General features: G+C 49.0%; 1 protein-coding gene across 6 annotated transcripts in view; it reads left to right on the forward strand.

Annotated features, from left to right (window-relative positions):
• Nucleotides 1-1,703: 1,703 nt before the first annotated feature.
• Nucleotides 1,704-22,664, forward strand: part of NLRP12 (NLR family pyrin domain containing 12) — a 38,088-nt gene continuing 17,127 nt past the window's right edge. For 2 of the 6 annotated variants that reach the window (XM_042968445.1, XM_042968444.1), the window contains exons 1-4: nt 1,708-1,829; nt 8,342-8,733; nt 13,526-13,606; nt 17,080-18,781. In XM_042968445.1, coding sequence (XP_042824379.1) covers nt 1,753-1,829; nt 8,342-8,733; nt 13,526-13,606; nt 17,080-18,781 — 2,252 coding nt within the window. In that variant the 5' untranslated portion in view covers nt 1,708-1,752. Of the gene's footprint in view, nt 1,830-8,341; nt 8,734-13,525; nt 13,607-17,079; nt 18,782-22,664 lie in introns of all 6 variants that reach the window. The other 4 variants (XM_042968448.1, XM_042968446.1, XM_007087151.3 and 1 more) reach the window with 4 other exon arrangements.

Here is a 22,664-nt window from a genome sequence, read left to right on the forward strand (position 1 = left end):
ACGCAGACCAGGAGGCTGGACCTCAACAGCGGGGCCGCCTTCTCCAACACCCCAATGTCACCCCCGTGAGCCCCTTTGGTCTGCTGCCTTAGCACTGAGCTGGTGCAGAGATTTGCTGATCAAGAAAGTTTTCTTCTAAGAAGCTCGGGGCATCAGCTTTGCAGATGACTGCTTGTTACTTGCTTTGCGTTTGTTTGGGGGTTTTTTTGTTGTTGTTTCCAGCGAAGGCAATTTTTTTTCCCCACATGAGTAGGGAGGAAAAAAAAATTGCTAGTTCAAGAGCTGACTGTGGTTATAGTCGTGCATTCCAGGGGAATGGAAGATGGAAAAAAATTGCTTGCTTGCCTTATTTATTTATTTATTTATTTATTTAGAAAAACACGGGGCGCCTGGGTGGCTCAGTCGGTTAAGCAGCCGACTTCGGCTCAGGTCATGATCTCGCAGTCCGTGAGTTGGAGCCCCGTGTCGGGCTCTGTGCTGACAGCTCAGAGCCTGGAGCCTGTTTCAGATTCTGTGTCTCCCTCTCTCTGACCCTCCCCCGTTCATGCTCTCTCTCTGTCTCAAAAATAAATAAATGTTATTAAAAAAAATGAAAATTAGAATAAAATGAAGGAAAACCCCAAATTAAAAAAAAAAAACAAAAAACCACAATCTTCTGGCGGTAATGCTGGAGGCTGTTCATCATTCGGCTTCCCCAATCTCTACTTGGGTAATGGAACCCTTTGAAGTTTATCTGGGCACAGGATGGCCCAGTTTGGGGAGGCTTAGGGTAGACGGCGGATGAGCTGTGTAATTTATGGATCGTGGTTTCCTCAGAAAAGTGCTTGCTCTCCTTTTTTTTTTTTTTCCCCCTCCCATCTTCCTGCTGCCTGGGTAGGGTGACAACAGCCGCGGAGGTGTGGAAGCAATCTGTTGAGTAGAGTGGAGGCATCCATCCACCAGCCTGGTCCCCAATGAGTCTGGAACAGACCCACCTGCTGGCCGTGCACCAACCTCATACTCCTCCCTCATGAGAACTAAAGGCCCGTCTTACGGAGCCATATGCATTCTGGGATTCTCTGTTACATCAGCTTGGCGTGGCTTTCTCCTACTCCTTCTGCCACAAAAGAATGGGAAAGTCCAGGGGCAGGACTGCTGTACGTTGTGAAGTCAAAATGTGTCCACTGCAGAGTGGAGAGGGTGTTCCGGAGATTGTCACTGTTTGGGGATCCAGGACCGTGGGGAGAGGAGACAGGAGGTATCCGTTCTCCATTTCCAGAGTTCGAGCCTCACCCCAGTTCTTCTGGAGCAAACCTGCTTTGGTCAGCCCACCGGTTGGCTCCTGGTGGTCATAGGCTAACTACGCGAGGACGGCGTCTAACTCCAAACCATGCTAAGTTCCGTGGAGGACATGTCTGGCGTTCTAAGGGAGCTCGTAATGGCAAGACATGACCTGGTTTGAGATGTTGGGAGCATAGCAGATTTCTTTAGGCGCCTCGTGCTATGAAGTTTCCGTGTCATGAGCAAGTGGCCCTCTTTTCCTGGTCGGTCAGGGCAGGAACGGTGGGGTCCTGGAGGGCGAGGCTCGAGGTGACTGTCCCCAGCCCCGTGGTGGAGGGGCCGGCTGGGCTGGGCGCTTCCTGCCAGGGTCTGCGGTCAGAGACAGTGAGGACACAGCTCTGCAGGAAGTTTCACAACCCCTGTGCTTGGCCCCCCACAAAGCTGTGACTGGGCAGTGGGGGCGGTGACCAGCTGAAGTTGACAGCTTCGGGGATGCTAAATGATGGTCTGCAGGGGACTTCACTTCTCTGGGCGTCAGTATCCCCCAAATTGGAGGAGTCGCCTGGTGGGTAAGTGTCAGTAAGGGTGTAAAAGCTGGAACTTGGAGCCAGACAGGTCTGAGTTTGGAACGCATGTCCCTCACTGTCTAGCTCTGCAATGGAGGTGCACGCTCCTCCGGGCCCCGGTTTCCCCATCTGGAGGCTGGAAGGGTGATTTGCGTCTTATGGCCAGTTGTCTGTGAGCTGGTGATGCTGGGGGTGCCGACAGCAGCCGTGGCACTCGATGTCCTCTCTCTCTCTGACAAGGGTAAATGTAAACCTCTGCTGTGACACCCCCCACCCCGGGGCAGCTCCTGGTCTCGTCCAGTGCTACCTAAGGACTCAGCACTTTGTCACATCTCTTGCAAAAGCAAATCCATTTCTGTCTCTCTCTCAAAAATTAATAAACATTAAAATATATATATATATAAATAGAACTACCCTGTGGCCCAGCAATGGCACTACTAGGTATTTAACCAAGGAATACAGGGGTGATGTTTCGAAGGGACACATGCACCCCAATGTTTACAGCAGCACTATCAACAATAGCCAAAGTATGGAAAGAGCCCAAATGTCCATTGATGGATGAATGGATAAGGAAGATGTGGTATATATATATATATATATATATATATATATATACATACAATGGATTATTACTCGGCAATCAAAAAGAATGAAATCTTGCCATTTGCAACTACGTGGATGGAACTGGAAGCTATTATGCTAAGCGAAATTAGTCAGCAGAGGAAGAGAAACATCATATGACTTCACTCATAAGTGAGATTTAAGAAACAAAACAGATGAACATAAGGGAAGGGAAGCAAAAGTATAAAAACAGAGAGGGAGACAAACCATAAGAGTCTCTCTCTTTTTTTTAACATTTATTTATTTTTGAAAGAGAGGTGGGGAGAGGCAGAAAGAGAGGGAGACACAGAATCCCAAGCAGGCTCCAGACTCTGAGGGGTCAGCACAGAGCTGGATGTGGGGCTCGAACTCAGGAACCGTGAGATCATGACCTGAACTGAAGTTGGATGCTTAACTGACTGAGCCACCCAGGTGCCCCCTGGAGACTCTAAAATACAGAAAACACACTAAGGGTTGATGGAGGGAGGTGGGTGGGGGGGGATGGGCTAGATGTGTGATGGGTATTAAGGAGGGCATTTGTTGGGATGAGCACTGGGTATTATATGTAAATGACGAATTACTCAATTCTATTCCTGAAATCATTATTAACTATATGTTAACTAACTTGGATTTAAATTAAAATAAACAAATAAATAAATAAACAAACTAAAAATAAATAAAATACAGAATAATAAATTTTTTTTTTTTTTTTTTTGAGAGAGAGGGAGAGGGACACACAGAATCCAAAGGAGGCTCCAGGCTCTGAGCTGTCAGCACAGAACCTGAAGTGGGGCTCAAACTCAGGAGCTGTGAAATCATGACCTGAGCCAAAGTCAGACACTTAACCCACTGAGCCACACAGGCGCCCCAAAAGGGGACAATTTAATATACATATTATGTTCACATAGTTATAAGTTATGATTTGTATGTAATTACAATTTCGTATATAGATATGAAATATTCACATTATGTATATTTGAAAACTTTGTGTGTGTGCATATATATATATATATATACACACACACACACATACGCATATATCTTATATATAATTTTTAAAAGTTCTCCGGGAGATCACAATGTTCACCTCCAGCTGAGAACCAAGGTGGGGACTATCACCCCAGCTTTGATTGAGTTTAGACTTGATTCTGCCTTTTACTCTATTGGTCATGTGACATTGATCAAGTTACCTCCATGGATTTATTGTCTCCTACGTACTATGGGTACGACAGTCCCTGCTTAAGGGTGGTGCAGATTCAGTGAGATAACAATAATGCACTCCATGGTTGGAACAAACTCATTCATTCACTTCCTCATCTATTTACATAATTCATTTATTCAAACATTAAGAACATCTCTTTTTTTTTAGTATTTATTTATTTATTATTTTCAGAGAGAGAGAGCATGCAAATGGGGGAGGGACAGAGGAAGAGAGAGAGAGAGGAATTTTTTTTTAATTTTTTTTAATGTTTATTTATTTTTGAGACAGAGAAAGACAGAGCACGAGCAGGGGAGGGTCAGAAGAGAGGGAGACACAGAATCCGAAGCAGGCTCCAGGCTCCGAGCTGTCAGCACAGAGCCCGACGCGGGGCTCGAACCCACAAACCATGAGAACATTACCTGAGCCGCAGTTGGATGCTTAGCTGACTGAGCCACCCAGCTGCCCCTGTTTCTTTCCACTTATTAACACACTAGAATCTTGTATATTAAAGACATGACATTTTTGTAATCAGAGCAATCACATTTTCTTGGTGGGGGGAAAAAAAAGTCTGAGGAAACGTTTTCAGTGTTTCCTAAACCGACCGTCATAAAAAATCGTCTTTCCTTGTCTTTAGACCCTGAGGCCCTTGGACTCAGAGGCTGGGATGGATTCATTCCTGTGTTTGTAAAAATAGTGCTGAGCTACCCAAGTCCCCAGATATTGCCAATTGTCTTCCTTCCCATGAGAAGAAAGGACTTATTTGAAAGGAGATGTACGAAGTAGTTATAGACTCAGCTTTCCTCCACCCTCCCCTCTGCATTCTTAGAAATCTTTTTCCTCCTGCGACAGTGGTGGGGAAGGAGGTCAGAGAGTGAGTCATTCAGGGAAGCTCATATGTAACTCGTAAAGAACCCAGGTTAGGGGTGCCTGGGTGGCTCAGTTGGTTAAGCATCTGACTTTGGCTCAGGTCATGATCTCATAGTTTATGAGTTCAAGCCCCTGTGACGGGTGAACCTTCAAACATTTTACTAAGTGAAATAAGCCTGACATAGAAGGTCACATATTATATGGTTTCATTTTTTTTTAGTTTATTTTTTTATTAAAAATTTTTTTAATGTTTTTATTTATTTTTGAGACAGAGACAGTCAGACAGAGTGCAAGCAGGGGAGGTGGAGAGAGAGAGGGAGACACAGAATCTGAAGCAGGCTCCAGTCTTGGAGCTGTCAGCACAGAGCCTGATGTGGGGCTTGAACCCATGAACCGTGAGATCATGACCTGAGTGGAAGTCAGATGCTTAACTGACTGAGGCACCTAGGTGCCCCTAAAAGAATTTTTTTTTAGGTTATTATTTATTTTTGAGAAAGAGAGAGAGACAGAGCATGAGCAGGGGAGGGGCAGAGAGAGAGGGAGACACAGAATCTGAAGCAGGCTCCAGGCTCTGAGCTGTCAGCACAGAGCCCGACACGAGGCTCGAACTCATGATTCAAGAGATCATGACCTGAGCCAAAGTCGGACGCTAAACCAACTGAGCCACCCAGGTGCCCCTGAACTGTACGTTTTAAAATAGGTAAAGTGGTAAATGTTATGCAGTGTGTATTTTTACCTCAATAAAAAAAAAAAAAAAAATGCTCCATGGCTCCCTATTGCCCTCGGGATTGAGTCCAAGCATCACTCAAGGTGTTTCTGACCTGTCTTGGTACTCTCACCTACTTCATCTCCTGATGTTGTCCTGCTCTCCCTCTACCTGCCAGACCCCCCTGGCCCCTCAGCGTCCCCCCCCCCCCGCAACCTGCCCAGCTGTGGTTCCCTCCCCTGCTGAACCCTGCCCACCCTTCAAGACTCACTTCGCACACCATGTCCTGCAGAAGGCTTCCTGAACTCTCCAGTCTGCATTTTGTCCCCTTCGTAGCATCTTTCACACTCTGAAATCCACACGCTTGTGTATTTGTTTGTGTTCCTTTATTTTGTCTCCATTAGACAGGAAGTCCCACAGAGGCAGAGAATTTGCTCGTCTATCAGGGAGACTTCTGGCGGCCGCAGTACTTAGTGAAAGTAGGAAGATGGAAGTAGGTCATGTTTGAGGGTCAGAGCCCAATACCTCACCTCTGAGATTCCCATTTTACAAAAGTTATGTAAGGACTTGTCCTGCGACCTATTTCTCCATCCTTTGCTGGGCCTTCAGAGGTTTGGAGTCAAGGTAAGGTGACTCTCCCAGGGTCACTCTGCCGGTGCGGTGGAGAGGTGCGGGGCCCAGGAGAGGGGCCCCTGTGGGATCTCCATCTGGCACCACCGACCCTGGAAAGTCCGCAAGAACTCTCCCCAGCGTGCAAGTCAGGTGGTCGCTGGCTTGCACAGAAACACTTATGGACTCTCTGCTCCCTGTGGGGGCCGCTCATCTTTCTGAGTCCTGGCGGAATGACGTTCCTGATTCCCTGTCTCCTGCCTCATGTCAACTGTCTTATCCTCCTGATAAATCCAGACCAGTAATAATAATTTAAAAATTGCTGCACAACATTCCATGAAATTCCCCACCCTTCATCAAGCACTTCACCATTTCCATATGAAAGTGAGGCAAGGGGGGCACCCTGGTGACTTCGGCTCAGGTCATGATCTCACGGTCCGTGAACTCGAGCCCCGCGTCGGGCCCCGCGTTGACGGCTCAGAGCCTGGAGCTGCTTCGGATTCTGTGTCTCCCTCTCTCTCTGCCCCTGCCCCACTCGCATTCTGTGTCTTTCTCTCTCAAAAATAAATTAACATTAAAAAGATTAAAGTCTTACTTTCCATTCCAGGTAGTTTAACAAAATATATTTATTTATCTATTTTCTCCAAACTGTGCCCTCCCTTAGATAATGTCTCCATCTTGGGTCACATAAAATGCTATATGCATGTGTGATTCATTCATTATACGGCTCATCAAATATAAGAGGGGCATTTACTGTATTCCAGGTGCTGTTCTAGCTGCTGGGAAGAAAACGGTGATCAAAATAGTTTGGACTATGGGGCAGCTAGTCAGTTAAGTCATGATCACACGGTTTATGGGTTCAAGCCCAACATCAGAGTCTCAGCTGTCAGCAGAGCCATGTAGGATCCTCTGTCTCCTCTCTCTCTGCCCCTTCCTCATTCGTGCTCTCTCTCAAAAATAAATACAATATTCAAACAACAACAACAACAAAACCCTATTTGGGGCTCAGTTGAACCCCATTCCCAGGGTAACCGATATCTTTTTTTTTTTTTTTTTAAGGTTTATTCAGTTTTCAGAAACAGAGAGAGACAGAGCACGAGCAGGGGAGGGGCAGAGAGAGAGGGAGACACAGAATCTGAAGCAGCTCCAGGCTCCGAGCTGTCAGCACAGAGCCTGACGTGGGGCTCGAACTCACAAACCATGAAGTCATGATCTGAGCCACAGTTGGATGCTTAACGGATTGAGCCACCCACGTGCCCCTAGAACACACTTTTTAATATCTGGCTTCCCTTCCTTAACATTATGCCCACAGGCTTTATCCATATTATTTCTTGCAGCTGTGGTTTGTTTCTCCTCCTTGTTTAAGGCATTGGAATTGGGAATCCTAGTTCCAGCCCACGGCATCCTAAGTGAAACAATGCTGCTTTGACTGTCTCCTAAAGTAATTATGTCCCTCTGCCAGTCAGTCTGGGCTAAGGTACTGGCAGTAACCAATGAGCCCTCCACCTTCCTGACTTATGGCAACGTTGTTCACATGCACAGTCCCTATAGCAACATTGTCCACATACACAGGACCCATAGCAACATTGTTCACATACATGGTCCCCGGGAGCCTGTTAGCTGTGGCTTCATCTGTATCCTTTTCATTCCTCGCCCAAGGCAGAAAAAAGAGTCTGTATCAGTCCCTTGTGCTGCTATAACAAATCACATGTCCACTCTACATGTGGACTATTTTACAGTTTGGGAGGTCAGAAGTTTGAAACAGGGCTAAAATCGGGGTGTCAGCAGGCTGTTCTGTCGGAGGCTCTGGGTGAGAATGCGTTTCGTCTCCTTTTCCAGCCATCATCACATCACTCCTCCTTCTGCTCCCATCGCCCTTACCCTCTGACCCTGGTCCTCCTTGTGACTTTCCTGAGCCCATCTGAACCATCCAGGGTAATGTCCCCATCTCATGAGCCTGGCATTTAATCGCATCTGCAAAGTCTTTTTTGCTCTGTAAGGTAGCACATCACAGGCTCCGGGGATTGGGACACAGACACCTTTGGGGGACCATTGCTCTGCCTACTTACCACACAGTCCCCCTCTGGGATATGGCAGTCTTGTGGCTGAGAAAAGAGAAAATAGCAGACCCCTGCCGTCAGGTTTGTAACATTTCCACCTAGAAGAGAGGTTTGCCCACACGGGTTGACGTTTCACACTCACGCTTGCTCACGGACCATCTGCTCATGCAGGTGGCCTGTCCAAGCCTGATACCAGCAGAATGGGGGGGTCTAACCACAAGGAGGGCAGTGACTAGCTTGAGGATACTGCAAAGGCCCACAGGCAGGGAGAGGTAGGAAGGAGTGTGGAGAGCCAGGAAGAGGGAGCAGAAGTGAAATTCTTTCTCATGGTGGACAACTCCTGGGATTTCCTAATCTGCCCAGCTTCCTCTTCTTAGAAGGGAACACCCGCCAGTGCGTGGGGCCCAGGCGTCACCTGCAGGGTGAGGAAGCTCTATTTCATCACAAGGACTGTCCTCTCTCACTCCTCCAGTCTCGCCTGCGGCGGATCAGACGGTGGGCATGTTGGAGTCGCACACCTCGTGTGGACACACTCCAGGCTCCGGCTGCTGTCCCTTGGGGTTCACGACGCCCCCATGCCCCGAGCCCCGCTTAGCGACAGCCTCTGTCGCCTCTCGGCCTACCTGGAAGAGCTGGAGGCCGTGGAGCTGAAGAAGTTCAAGCTGTACCTGGGCACGATGCCAGAGGCTGAGGGGGTCAGGATCCCCTGGGGGAAGCTGGAGCCAGCGGGGCCCCTGGACACTGCACAGCTGCTGGTGGCTCACTGCGGGCCGGCCGCGGCCTGGCCACTGGCGCTGGGCCTCTTCCAGCGCATCAACCGGCGGGACCTGTGGGAGAGAGGACAGAGAGAGGACCCGGTGAGGGGTAAGGAGGCGCTGGGCGGTCAAGCCGCACCCCGACAGCTCCCTTCCTTGGCTTATCGCCTCTGCCCTTGGCCTTGCTGGGGCTGTGTTGGGTGCACAATGCCCAGGCTCCAAGGTCTTTGCCGGGAAAATTCCTACTTATCCGTAGAGCCCTGGAGGCAGTACCCTCTTTGTTGAGTTCTTTCCTCTGCCCTGTCCCACCCCTCGTCCTTGAGGGGCGTGTCTTCTGTCCTAAGAGATAGTTGGGCTGCTGATCAGACGCTTCTGATTTCCTCCTATAACATGGCATGCACGTTGCGTAATGATACGTGCTGTGTTGTAAATGTTGTGTGATAGATATGATTATTATTACACCTATCATAGAGGTGGGAAAACTGAGGCTCAGACAACCACCAGTTGCCTCCAGATAAGAGCTGCCAAGATAAAACATGCAATGCCTTTTTTTTTTTAATTAATGTTTATTCATTTTTAAGACAAAAAGAGAGGGGCACCTGGGTGGCTTAGTCGGTTGAGCGTCCGACTTTGGCTCAGGTCATGATCTCATGCCCTGTGAGTTCGAGCCCCGCATCGGGCTCTGTGCTGACAGCTCAGAGCCTGGAGCCTGTTTCGGATTCTGTGTCTCCCTCTCTCTGACCCTCCCCTGTTCATGCTCTGTCTCAAAAATAAATAAACGTTAAAAAAAATTAAAAAAAAAAAAGACAGAAAGAGAGAGGGAGAGAGCATGAGTGGAGGAAGGGCAGAGAGAGAGGGAGACACAGAATCTGAAGCAGGCTCCAGGCTCTAAGCTGTCAGCACAGAGCCCGACACGGGGCTCGAACCCACAGACCGTGACATCATGACCTGAGCTGAAGTCAGTCACTTAACCAACTGAGCCATCCAGGCGCCCCTCTTTTTTTCTTTAAAGTAATCCCTAGAGGGGCACCTGGGTGGCTCAATTGGTTGAGCATCCGACTTCGGCTCAGGTCATGATCTCACAGTCTGTGAATTCAAGCCCCATGTCGGGCTCTGTGCTGACAGCTCAGAGCCTGGAGCCTGCTTTGGATTCTGTGTCTCCCTCTCTCTCTGCCCCTCCCCCACTCATGCTCTGTTTCTCTCTCTGTCAAAAATAAATAAACATTATATATAAATTTTTTTTAATGTTTATTTATTTTTGAGACAGAGAGAGACACAGCATGAATGGGGGAGGGGCAGAGAGAGAGGGAGACACAGAATCGGAAGCGGGCTCCAGGCTCTGAGCCATCAGCCCAGAGCCTGACGCGGGACTCGAACTCGCGGACCGCGAGATCGTGACCTGAGCTGAAGTCGGACGTTTAACCGACTGAGCCACCCGGGCGCCCCAAAAATAAATAAACATTAAAAAAAAATTAAAGTAATCCCTAGAGATGCCCAATGTTGGGCTCAAGTTCATCACCCTGAGATCAGGAGTCGCATACTCTACGGACTGAGCCAGCCCGGTGCCTCCTTTGTTTCTAGCTTTTTTGTTTTGTTTTTTTGATGTTCATTTGTTTATTTTGAGAGAGAGAGAGAGAGAGAGAAAGTGAGCACATGCAAATTGGGGAGGGGCGCACAGAGAGAGAAACCCAAGCAGGCTCCACACTGTCAGCCCAGAACCCGATGTGGGGCTCAAACCCATGAACCATGAGATCATGACCTGGGCCGAAACCAAGAGTCAGACACTTAGCCGACTGAGCCACCCAGGCGCCCCTGTTTTGCTTCTTTAAAGTAGCCATCCGAGTAAGTGCGAAGTCTGATTCCTATCACTTTCGATTGGTTTTACTGGGGCATCATATCGGAGTCCTTGTTTCCCCAAACCTCACACATCCAGGCCTTGTCAAATCCCAGCACTTACAGCTCTAAGCATTTCCCCCCACTTCTGCTGCCCAGCGCCCAGCGGGTGACCCACCTTGCACGTGGCTGACTGCCACCTGCTATGCTTGACCCTCACCCCTCACCTCTCCGTACAGGCTTTCCCCACTCAGCAGGCACAATAATCTTTACAACCATGGATTAAATCACCCCCTCCCTTGCTTTCGAGCCTCCAGTAGCCTCCTGTTGTGAGTAGATTGTAATCCAAATTGCTCAAGGTGTTCCTACAAGGCTCGCTGAGCCAGTCTCTCCAAACCCACCCAGCACTTACCCCGAAGCTCATTGCTGTTGTGTCATTGTGTTCTTCCCCAGGACCTTTACACTTGCTGCCTTAGGTTGTTTTGTTTTGGTTTTGTTTTTTTTTTTTTTTTTTCTGCTTAGAATGGCCCTACTCACATATCTGGCCCTTTGCCATTCAGATCTCAGATTAAGTACCTTATCCTCTGTTCTGATCACCCCCTATTCACCCCACTGGTGAAGGAGACATATCCCACCCTAAGTGGTTTCAGATGGCTGAACACAGACACCAAACACAGGACGGATGAGACTAACATTTGTCGCATACACTCACAGCTCAGAAGAGGAGACCCCATGCACCATGGGAGTCTCACTGGGTTGATTTCAGGAAGGTAGTGAACCTCAAGGGGCTGTAGGAGGCAGCCTTTGTAGACAGAGGAGTGTGGGGGCTTTGGGATTGTTGGAAGAGGACAATGTTGGCTTGTCTGGATAATTTCACGGGCCAGCAGAGAACTGGAACTCGGGAGAATGAGGACCAGTGAGGTGCAGTCAGTCTAGGAGGTGGGGATGAGGCAGCTGGGCCAATTCTAGTAGGAACACTAGCCAAGGGGGCAGGCTGTGTCACTAGGTGGGGACACACCTGGCCAGAGCACGGGAACTCACACTGAGGCTTACACTCTGGGGTCCTGTGAGATCAAAGATGTCCAGGAAGCACTTGGAATATTTGATCTTACAATACACCCACAGAAAAGCCATTCTTGTCCACCCAAACTAAAATACTACTCTTAATTACTCTGTCATGTACTCTTATTTCATTGTAAAGACAATTTCCATCATTATCTGAAGTTTTGTGAAGTGTTTACTTTTTTTTTCTTTTGAAAGAGAGAAAGAGAGAGGGAGAGAAGAATCTTAAGCAGGCTCCACACTCAGCACAGAGCCCGATGCACGGCTCAATCCCAGGATCCTGGGATCACAACCTGAGCCAAAATTAACAGATGCTCAACTGACTGAGTGACCCAGGCTCTCCTGAAAAGTTTGTTTTTTATGTGCTCAACTCTCCACACCATAGAGAGTAAGGTCCACGGGATAGAGACCTTGTGTCTTGTTTATTGCTGTGTATCCAATGCTAGGAAAATGCATGGATAACACTGGTGCCCAAAATAGGTATATTTTTTGGGTGGCTGGATGAATGGATGGATGGGGTAGGTGGGTGGGTGGATGGATGGAATGGGAGAATGGGTGGGTGGATGGATGGGTGGATGGGTGGATGGGTGAATGGATGGATGGGTGGAGGGATGGATGGATGGATGGATGGATGGATGGATGGAGGGATGGGTGGAAGGATGGATGGATGGATGGATGGATGGGTGGAGGGATGGGTGGATGGGTGGGTGGGTGGATGGAGGGATGAGTGGATGGGTGGGTGGATGGATGGGTGGATGGATGGGTGGATGAATGGAGGGATGGGTAGAGGGATGGATGGGTGGATAAGTGGGTGGATGGATGGGTGGATAGGTGGGTGGATGGATGGATGGAGGGAGGGAGGGAAGGATGGAGGGAGGGATGGGTGTATGCATGGGTGGATGGATGGATAGATGGGTCGCTGGATGGATGGAGATGGATCGATGGATGGGTGATGGGTGGATGGATAGGTGGATGTGTGGATGGATGGATGGAGATGGAAACATGGGTGGGTGGATGGGTGGATGGATGGGTAGATGGGTGGATGGATGGATGGATGGATGGGTGGATGGATGTGTAGATGGATGGATGGAGATGGATGGATGAGTAGATGAATGGATAGATGGATGGGTGGGTGGATGGGTGGCTGGCTGGCTGGATGGGTGGATGGATGGATGGATGGATGGATGGAATGGTGGGTGGGTGGATGGATGGATGAATGGGTGGGTGGGTAGATCGATGGATGGATGGGTGGGTGGGTGGATGGGTGGATGGATGGATGGATGGATGGGTGGGTGGATGGGTGGATGGATGGGTGGGTGGATGGATGGATGGATGGATGGATGGGTGGATGGATGGATGGATGGGTGGATGGGTGGATGGGTGGATGGATGGATGGATGGGTGGATGGGTGGATGGAATGGTGGGTGGGTGGGTGGGTGGATGGATGGATTGGTACATGGATGGATGGGTGGGTGGATGGATGGATGGATTGATGGGTGGGTGGATGGGTAGATGGATGGGTGGATTGGTGGATGGATGGGTGGGTGGGTGGTGGATGGAGGGATGGAGGGATGGAGGGATGGATGGGTGGATGGGCAGATGTATGGGTAGATGGAGGATGGAGATGGATGGATGAATGGATGGATGGATGGATGAGGTGTGGGCAAGGACTGAAGGAGAGGGAGGAAATCCAAGCTGACTCATGACTTCCTGCCTGAAAGGATTTGTTGGATCGATGGAGGTGCTGATCCCCACAATGTGTACCCAGGAGGGAGAGTGGGTTATGGAGAGCAAGTGTTTTCAACAGTAATGCATGTGAGGTGAATGCCAAACATTCTGGGGTGTGGGTGGACAGAGAATTATCATGTAGACAGGCTGATGTAATAGTAACTAGTATTTTTTTAATTGACATATAAAGTATATTAGCTTCAGGTGTTAAAAGTAGCTAATATTATTGAGAGCTAGCCAGATATATGCTAGCTGATCTTCCAAAATTTCTCTTCCAGATACTCCACCTGATGGCTCATCCTCACTGGAGAGCCAGTCAGTATGTTGTCTGGAAGTCTTTCCTGGAACGCCAAGGAAAGGTGAGTCATGAGCCATGTATCTGGTAGAATACACGAGGCTACACGTATCAGACTGTCCAATGGACTAGATCAAGCAAAAAAAAAAAAAAAATTTAATGTTTGCATTAAAGAAAAGCATAACAAGAAATCTTGACATGGGTGGTTTCTGCACATAAACTCTGCCTTATGTGGCCGGTTAGCAACACCATCAAATCCCCAACTTCCTGCTGTTACACTTGTCCTAAGATTTGTCACCTCATGGTTGCAAGATGGCAACCAAACCATTTCATGCAAGTGAATTCCAAGCAGGGAAAAAAAAAGAGAGACAAAAGATTTTCCTCTTCATGAGAGTATCATTTTTTTAAATTTATTTTATTGAGAGAGAGAGAGAAAGAGACAGACAGACAGACAGCAGGGGAGGGGCAGAGAGAAAAAGAAGGAGTGAGAATCCCAAGCAGGCTCCATGCCGTCAGCACAGAGCCTAATGTGGGGCTTGAACGCATGAACTGTGAGATCGTGACCTGAGCCAAGATCAAGAGTCAGTTGCTCAACTGACTGAGCCACCCATCCACCCATCCATCCACCCATAAAATCTTTTCAACAAGCTTCCCCCTTCCCGGTGGTCATCCCTTTGTACCTCATTGGTCGGAACTGGGGCACATTCCCAGACCAGCCACTGCCAACAGGGAATGAGATTGTTCATGACTGGTTTAGCCAAACTGTGATTCATCCTCTGGGGCTTGTGAAGGGACAGCATATGGCTGGTATCAGGCATCAGCTCCCAGGGCATCTGGCTGGCTCAGTAGTGGAGCATGTGACTCTTGATCTCTGGGTTGTGACTTAGAGCCCCACTTTCAGTGTAGAGATTACTTTAAAATAGAATATAAAAAGGGGCTCCTGGGTGGCTCAGTCGGTTAAGCGGCTGACTTCAGCTCAGGTCATGATCTCACAGTTAGTGAGTTCAAGCCCCACATCGGGCTCTGTGCTGACAGCTCAGAGCCTGGAGCCTGCTTCAGATTCTGTGTCTCTGTCTCTCTCTGTTCCTCCCCCACTCACACTATGTCTCTCTCTCTCAAAAATAAATAGAGATTAAAAATTTTTTTTTAAAAAATCTAAAACAAAAAAAAAGAACAGCATCCATCACCTTAATAAAATTGGGACTGTTGGTGAAGAAGAAATGAGTATGGGCTGCTGGACAGAGAGTATCATTGTCAACAAGAACACAAATGATTCTGGACACCTTTCAAGGGTGTCTTTATACACTGGGCATAGCACATGGCCAATATGTGTTAACTCCATTTTCATTCTCATCATTATTTTAAACTTTTCTATTTTCCTAATATTCCCCATGTCTGAAAATAAGAGCCCTTTCTCTACAGGAAAAGATTAAGACTTCTACAAAATCCAAGCATTACTGTCACAATTATCTTTGTTCAATTAAAAAAAAAAAATGTAGGGGTGCCTGGGTGGCTTAGTCGGTTAGGGGTCCGACTTCAGCTCAGGTCATGATCTCACGGTTCATGGGTTCGAGCCCCACATCGTGCTCTATGCTGATGGCTCAGAGCCTGGAGCCTGCTTCAGATTCTGTGTCTCCTTCTCTCTCTGTCTCTCCCCACTAGTGCTCTCTATCTCAAAAATAAAATATTAAAAAAAATACAATAAATTAAAAAAAAAACCTTTCTACATGAAATAGAATCACCATTGATGAAAGAGAAGTGCAACTGGTATATTTATAAACTCAGAAGTATTGATATTTATCAATACACATTAAGGGAGGAATAAGATAACTTTATCAGAGGATGAATGGATCAACAAAATATGGTATATATACATACAATGGAATATTATTCAGACTTAAAATGGAATGAAATTTTGATACTTGCTACAGCATAGATGTACTTCAAAAACATTATGCTAAGTCAGGGGCGCCTGGGTGGCTCAGCTGGTTAAGCATCCATCCATCCACCCATAAAATCTTTTCAATAAGCTTCCCCCTTCCCGGTGGTCTCTTGGTCTCAGCTTGAGACTCTCCCCCTTGAGACTCTTGGTCTCAGCTCAGGTCTTGATCTCAGGGTTCAAGCTCTGCATTGGATTGTAAGAAAAAAGAAAACATTTTGTTAAGTCAAATGAGCCAACACAATAGGACAAATATCGTGTGATTCCACTTATATGAGGTACTTAAGTAAGTCACACTGGAGACAGAGAGTGGACCAGGGGCTGGGGGTGGGGGAGGAATGGGGAGTTAGTGTTTAATAGGCACAGAGTTTCTGTTGAGGACGAACGAAAATTTCTGGAAATGGACCGTGCTGATGATTGCACAACGTTGTGAGTGCGCTTAATATCATTGAGTCAGTCTTACCCTTAAAAACGGTTAAAATGCTACATTTTATGTTATGTGTATTTTCCTAGAATTCAAAATAAAAGAGTACATGCATTCCTTTTGAGAGAGTCCCAGGATCAAATTTAGATCTCTTTTTTAACCTTCCTTTAGGCAGGAACCATTCCTTTAGGTCCAATATTATGGACCTCTGGGGACATTCAAATGCAAAAGGAGGCTTGCTTTTTTTTTTTTTTTTTTTTTTTTTTTTTTGAGAGGGAGAGATAGCAGGGGAGGGGCAGAGAGAGAGAATCCCAAACAGGTTCTGCACTGTCATTGCAGAGCCCAATGTGGGGCTCAAACTCACAAACTGTGAGACATGACCTGAGCCGAAATCAAGAGTCAGATGCTTAACTGACTTAGCCACCCAGCCACCCTGGCCTCCACCCACAGGATGGTCGTAGCTGGTGCCCCACCCCTCAGTTGCTAGGGCCCAAAATATCTCCAGACCTTGCTAGAAACCCCCTAGGGGAGACGAAGTCATCCTGGTGAGCACCACTGTTCTAGATTGTGCATTCACATCTATACCAAGTAGATTTCCCCAAAGAGACATTTAGCAAGGGGCTTATAGAGCGGACAAGTTCTCCAGTGCCCACGCACAGCGGCCGTTTTTCAAAGGCAGAAACCTTGGGAGCGCTGCCTTCTCAAACTTCAGCGTGCAGGCAACTCAGACAGCAGTCCTGGTACGGATGCAGTTGGTGGTTCTGCAGCTGGGGAGTGGGGCTCACTCTCCCATTTGCGACCAGCTCCTTGTGGGCCCATGTGGGATTTCAGTGTCTTCCCCGGGAGGACCCGAGTGAACCCGTGGCTGAGGCTGACAGCCTCCTCTAGGGGCCCTTGCTGTGTTCCATCAGCAGGTGCTGGAGGTGCTCTAGGGTGTGGACACCCCGTTTGAGTCGCCAGGATAAACTCCTGTGCCCGAAGACAGTTTCCCTGTTAGTGCCTTTGCTTCCCATGAGAACAGTACCAAGCCCCCCAGGCTCCACCCAGAAAAGCATCCCGAGGATATTGCAGAACAAACAGGCACCAAGAGACCGTGGTTTGCTCTCACCCGCCGATCCACGGACAGTGGCTGATGAGTCTCCCATGGACCCCCCTCCTCACTCCCCTCCCTTAGATCCCCGGGAAACCTACAAGGACTACGTCCGCAGGAAGTTTCGGCTGATGCAAGACCGAAATGCGCGCCTCGGGGAATGCGTCAACCTCAGCCGCAGGTACACCCGCCTCCTCCTGGTGAAGGAGCACTCAACTCCCATGTGGGCCCAGCAGAAGCTTTTGGACACAGGCTGGGGACAGGCAAGGGCCGTGGGGCACCAGGCCAGCCTCATCCAGATGGAGACCCTCTTTGAGCCGGACGAGGAGCGCCCCGAGCCCCCGCGCACTGTGGTCCTGCAGGGAGCGGCCGGGATGGGCAAGTCCATGCTGGCCCACAAGGTGATGCTCGACTGGGCCGACGGGAAGCTCTTCCAAGGCAGGTTTGATTATCTCTTCTACATCAACTGCAGGGAGATGAACCAGAGCACCTCGGAGCAGAGCGCCCGGGACCTCATCTCCAGCTGCTGGCCGGAGCCCAGCGTGCCCCTCCAGGAGCTTGTCCGAGTCCCCGAGCGCCTCCTGTTCATCATTGATGGCTTCGACGAGCTAAAACCCTCTTTCCACCACCCTCAGGGCCCCTGGTGCCTCTGCTGGGAGGAGAAACGGCCCACGGAGCTTCTCCTCGGCAGCCTGCTTGGGAAGAAGCTGCTGCCTGAGCTGTCCATGATCATCACCACCAGGCCCACGGCTCTGGACAAGCTCCAGCGCTTGCTGGAGCATCCCAGGCACGTGGAGATCCTGGGCTTCTCGGAGGCCGAGAGGCGGGAGTACTGCTACAAGTATTTCCACAATGCAGAGCAGGCCGCTCAAGTCTTCAGCTTCATGAGGGACAACGAGCCCCTGTTCACTCTGTGCTTTGTCCCCATGGTGTGCTGGGTCGTGTGCACCTGCCTCAAGCAGCAGCTGGAGGACGGGGGGCTCCTACGACAGACGTCCAGGACCACCACGGCCGTGTACCTGCTCTACCTCCTGAGTCTGATGCAGCCCAAGCCGGGGAGCCCCACCCTGCACCCCCCGGCCAACCAGAGGGCGCTGTGCTCTCTGGCGGCGGACGGCGTCTGGAACCAGAAGATCCTCTTCGAGGAGCAGGACCTCCGGAAGCATGGCCTCGATGGGGCAGATGTCTCCTCCTTCCTCAACATGAACATCTTCCAGAAGGACATCAACTGTGAAAAGTTCTACAGCTTCATCCACCTCAGCTTCCAGGAATTCTTTGCCGCCATGTACTACATCCTGGGCGCCGGGGAGACCGGGTCCAGCCCAGAGCAGAGCGTGACGAGGCTGTTGGCGGAGTACGGGTTTTCGGGAAGGAGCTTCTTGGGGCTCACCGTGCGCTTCCTGTTTGGCCTCCTGAACGAGGAGACGAGGAGCTACCTGGAGAAGAGTCTCTGCTGGGAGGTCTCGCCTCACGTCAAGCTGGAGCTGCTGGCCTGGATCCAAAGCAAAGCTCGGAGCGAGGGCTCCACCCTCCAGCAGGGCTCCCTGGAGCTCTTCAGCTGCCTGTACGAGATCCAGGAGGAGGAGTTTATCCAGCAAGCCCTGAGCCACTTTCGAGTGCTCGTCGTCGGCAACATCACCACCAAGATGGAGCACGTGATTGCCTCCCTGTGCGTGAAAAACTGCAGGAACGCCCTGACCGTGCGCCTGCAGGGGGCTGCCTACAGCCCGGAAGAGCACGATGGCGGGAAATGGACTTCCGGGCCCCGGGCGCTACCCGCACCGTCGTAAGTACCCGGTGGGGCTCGCTCTCCGAGTTCATGATCTCGGCTGGGGATGATTTTTGCCCCCACCCCAGGAGACACTTGGCAATATCCGGAGAAGGGTTGGGTGGTCACCGCTAGAGGAGGTGGGGGGAGGGGAGGTTGCTATGGTATCTGGAGGGAAGAGGCCAGGGATGCTACAAAGATATCCCACCCGGGGGCGCCTGGGTGGCTCAGTTGGTTAAACGTCTGACTTTGGCTCAGGTCATGATCTCGCGGTTTGTGGGTTGGAGCCCCATGTAGGGCTCTGTGCTGACAGCTCGGAGCCTGGAGCCTGCTTCACATTCTGTGTCTCCCTCTCTCTCTGTCCGTCCCCTGCTCACACTCTGTCTGTCTGCCTGTCTCTCAAATATAAATAAACATTAAAAAAAAAGAAAAAGACATCCCACCGTGCCCAGGACGGGCCCCCACAACACAGGATGGTCTGGTCCTCACGTTGTCAACAGTGTCCAGGTTAGTGTCCTGCTCCTAAACAGGACTCTGTTAGGACTAAATTGGGGCCCCTGTCAAGGACAGTGTTTCCAGCCAACAAATGTTATCACGGGCACTTTCCTACAGAGTCCAGACAGCGGTGAACACGCCAGTGGTGCCCCCTGCCAGGACTAACATCCTCATGGGAAGGGAGAGAGCCAAGGGCAGTAAATAAGTCAACAGGCAAACGAGCAAACAAGACTTGATCATTAGGGTAGTTTCAGATAGAGAGAACTGCTATGTGGAAAATAAAACAGGGCGGGGTGATAGGCGGCGACAGGGAGGGCTGGGCGATGTGAAGGGGGTGGATGAAGGAAGGAAGATCTCAGGAAGTGACTCTTTGAGCTTTTTGGCTAAGATTTTTTTTTTTTAATTAAGAAATTTTTTAATTTTTTTTTTTACTTAAAAAATTTTTTAATGTGACTTGTCAGCACAGAGCCTGATGCAGGGCTTGAACCCACGGACCGTGAGATTGTGACCTGAGCCGAAGTCAGATGCTTAACGAAGTGAGCCACCCGGGTGCCCCACTAAGACTTTGTTTTGGTTTGGGTTCCCCAAGGAGTAACCCTTAGACAAAAGGATTTGAATGTAAGTAGAATAAGAGAGGAAAGTCATCCTTTTTCCTTCCTTCCACCCTCTTAGGTGCAGAACAGAGGCCTGTAAATTAAACTCACAAAAGACAGATTCACAGAGAAAAACAAAGAGAAGTTCATTAGGTGTCTACTAATTCCGGGGCACCTGGCTAGCTCAGTTGGTAGAACATGTGACTTCTGATCTTGGGGTCATGAGTTCAAGCCCCAGGTTGGGCACACACACACAAAAAAGGTTTATTAGTTCATCTGCACTTATATGGGGGAGTACCCAGAGATTAGTAACTCAAAGGGCTGGCTAGAACCTGGGCTTTTATAGCATCCTAACACAAGAACAATACATTTTTAGAGATATGGCAAGACAAAGGAAAAGGACAATGAGCTTCTCTGGAGGTTAACTGTGGGAAGGCAAAAATACGGGGGAAACAGATGGGGTAAGGTGTATTTGTACAGGTCCGTCCTGGAGCTGTAGGGGAGGAAAATTCTCCTCCTCCCTCTTTGGGTCTCTGGCTGGGCCTGAGAATTAAACTGACATATGACAGATTCACAGGAGGAAAGCAGACACGTTTTAATGAATTTTTACATGTGCTTGAAAGCCTGCATCAGAGCCGGAAGCTCTCATACATTCAGATAAAAAAAACAATCAACTTGCAAAGAATTGACAAGCCATCTGAGGACATGTCAAGCTGAATTTTGAATCAGCTTTATAAATGTCATTACATAGAGAGAGCTACCTTAAAAGATCTCTGGGGGAGCCTGGGTGGCTCAGTCGGTTAAGCATCTAACTTTGGCTCAGGTCTTGATCTTGCGGTTCGTGAGTTCAAGCCCCACTTCAGGATCTGTGCTGACAGCACTCTGGATCCTCTGTCTCCTTATCTCTCTGCCCCTCCCCTACTCACGCTCTCTGTGTGTCTCAAAATAAGTCAATAAAAACTTCAACAAAAAAAAAATCTGTGAAATTAGGGGCGCCCAGCTGGCTCAGTCAGTGGAGTGTGTGACTGTTGATCTTGGGGTTGTGAGTTCGAGCCCCACATTGGGCGTAGAGTTTACTTAAAAAAAAAAAAAGAATTGATAAGACAAAGCACTCTGGGCTGGGGGCAGTCAATAGTGAGGAAGTAATAAGGTTTGTTTATTTAGGCTTCTTGGTCCTGAATTCACTCTCTGGTGATCAGGATCCCTCCCTTCATTCTGGTGGAGGGAGGAGATTCTTCACACGGGAGACTGATCTGCTCTCAGAGAAGAGCCAGATGGTGGTGGGGTAGGGCATCAGGGACCCTTCTCAGACTCCTTCAGCTCGAGGTTTTTCCATCTTCGTGGCCATAAAACTTCCCCAGGAGAGGGGCCCTATGGGAGTCGTCACTTTCACAAGTGGTCGGAAGGGGAAGATTTCTTTCTGCATCTCGTTTGCCTCAAACTCAAAATAATCCTTATGCCAAAGTGGCATATTTGGGGGCGGCATATTCTGGTCCCCTAGAGGACTTTCTTTGGGAAGTGGTCCCAGTAAGTCGAGAAGACAAGGAAGGGAGGCAGCCAACAAAGGGAACCTCATCCAGCTCGTCACCAATGGGACTCAGACGTACCTCCCACCCCTCCTCGAGGCAGGGGGGCAGGGGTCTTGAGGTGTGCATGAATCACGTGTAAGTGAGTGGGGGTCGGCTCACAGGGTCTCCCAGTCGGCTTGACAGACATCTGCTTCTGACTTAAGCCGTGTGACAATCCAGGAAGGAGAGGTGTCTAGGACCAGGGGATACAGATAATAGGGTCGATGTGCTGACGTCTCCCTCCGACTGGAGGCTTACTTCCAGTGACCGTGCTGCCTGGCTCTTCACAAATCTTCATCCCATGTGGAATCACAGTTCTGCGAACCAGCTTCCGCACTGACCTAGATGCCATAAATGCACACTAAATGCTTTTCTGTGGGGCCGTGTGCCCAGGACTTTACGTTATTGTGCTCAGGGACGCAAGAAGGTCATGGTGGCCAATAGCCCGGGGTCTGGAGTCACGCGCACGTGGCTTAGAATCCCAGCTCCACTGCTCCCTAGCTGTGCGGCTTTGCGCAAGTCACTTCTGCTTGTCAAGCCTCAGTCTTTCTATGCGGGAAATGGGATTTCAACGCCTGCCTTTTTGGGTTCGTGTAAAGGCTCAACAGTGGGTGGGTTGCGTACAGGGTCAGAAATCAACAGGTGCTGATGTCACTTTTACACCATGATGTTTTCGTAACAGTGTGGACACTCTGTGTGCAATGATTTGTTAAACCCACCGGTACATATAACTCTGTCATAGTTAAGGCCTCTAGGGTTTTGGGGGGTCACACAATTTTACATATTTATTTATATTATATATTTACATTATATATGTATTTATATATATTTACATAAAATATATAAATATATATATAATTGCATATATGAGTATAACCTTATATGTAATAATTATAAATATGTTATAAACATACTTTTTAAAAAATTTTTTTTTAACATTTATTTATTTTTGAGAGACAGAGAGAGACAGAGCATGAACGAGGGAGGGTCAGAGAGAGGGAGACCCAGAATCCGAAGCTGGCTCCAGGCTCTGAGCCATCAGCACAGATCCCGATGCAGGGCTCAAAGTCACGAGCTGTGAGATCGTGACCTGAGCCGAAGTCGGACGCTTAACCGACTGGGCCACCCAGGCGCCCCTAAACATAGGTTTTAAGACAGACTATACAACCAGAAGTAAATCAGGAGACCTTATTGGCTGCATGTTTTACCTTGTACCATGTGAGTCAGGCCATTCTTTTTTTTTTT

Source organism: Panthera tigris, chromosome E2 (genome assembly GCF_018350195.1).
Source record: "Panthera tigris isolate Pti1 chromosome E2, P.tigris_Pti1_mat1.1, whole genome shotgun sequence".
Taxonomy (NCBI): domain Eukaryota; kingdom Metazoa; phylum Chordata; class Mammalia; order Carnivora; family Felidae; genus Panthera; species Panthera tigris.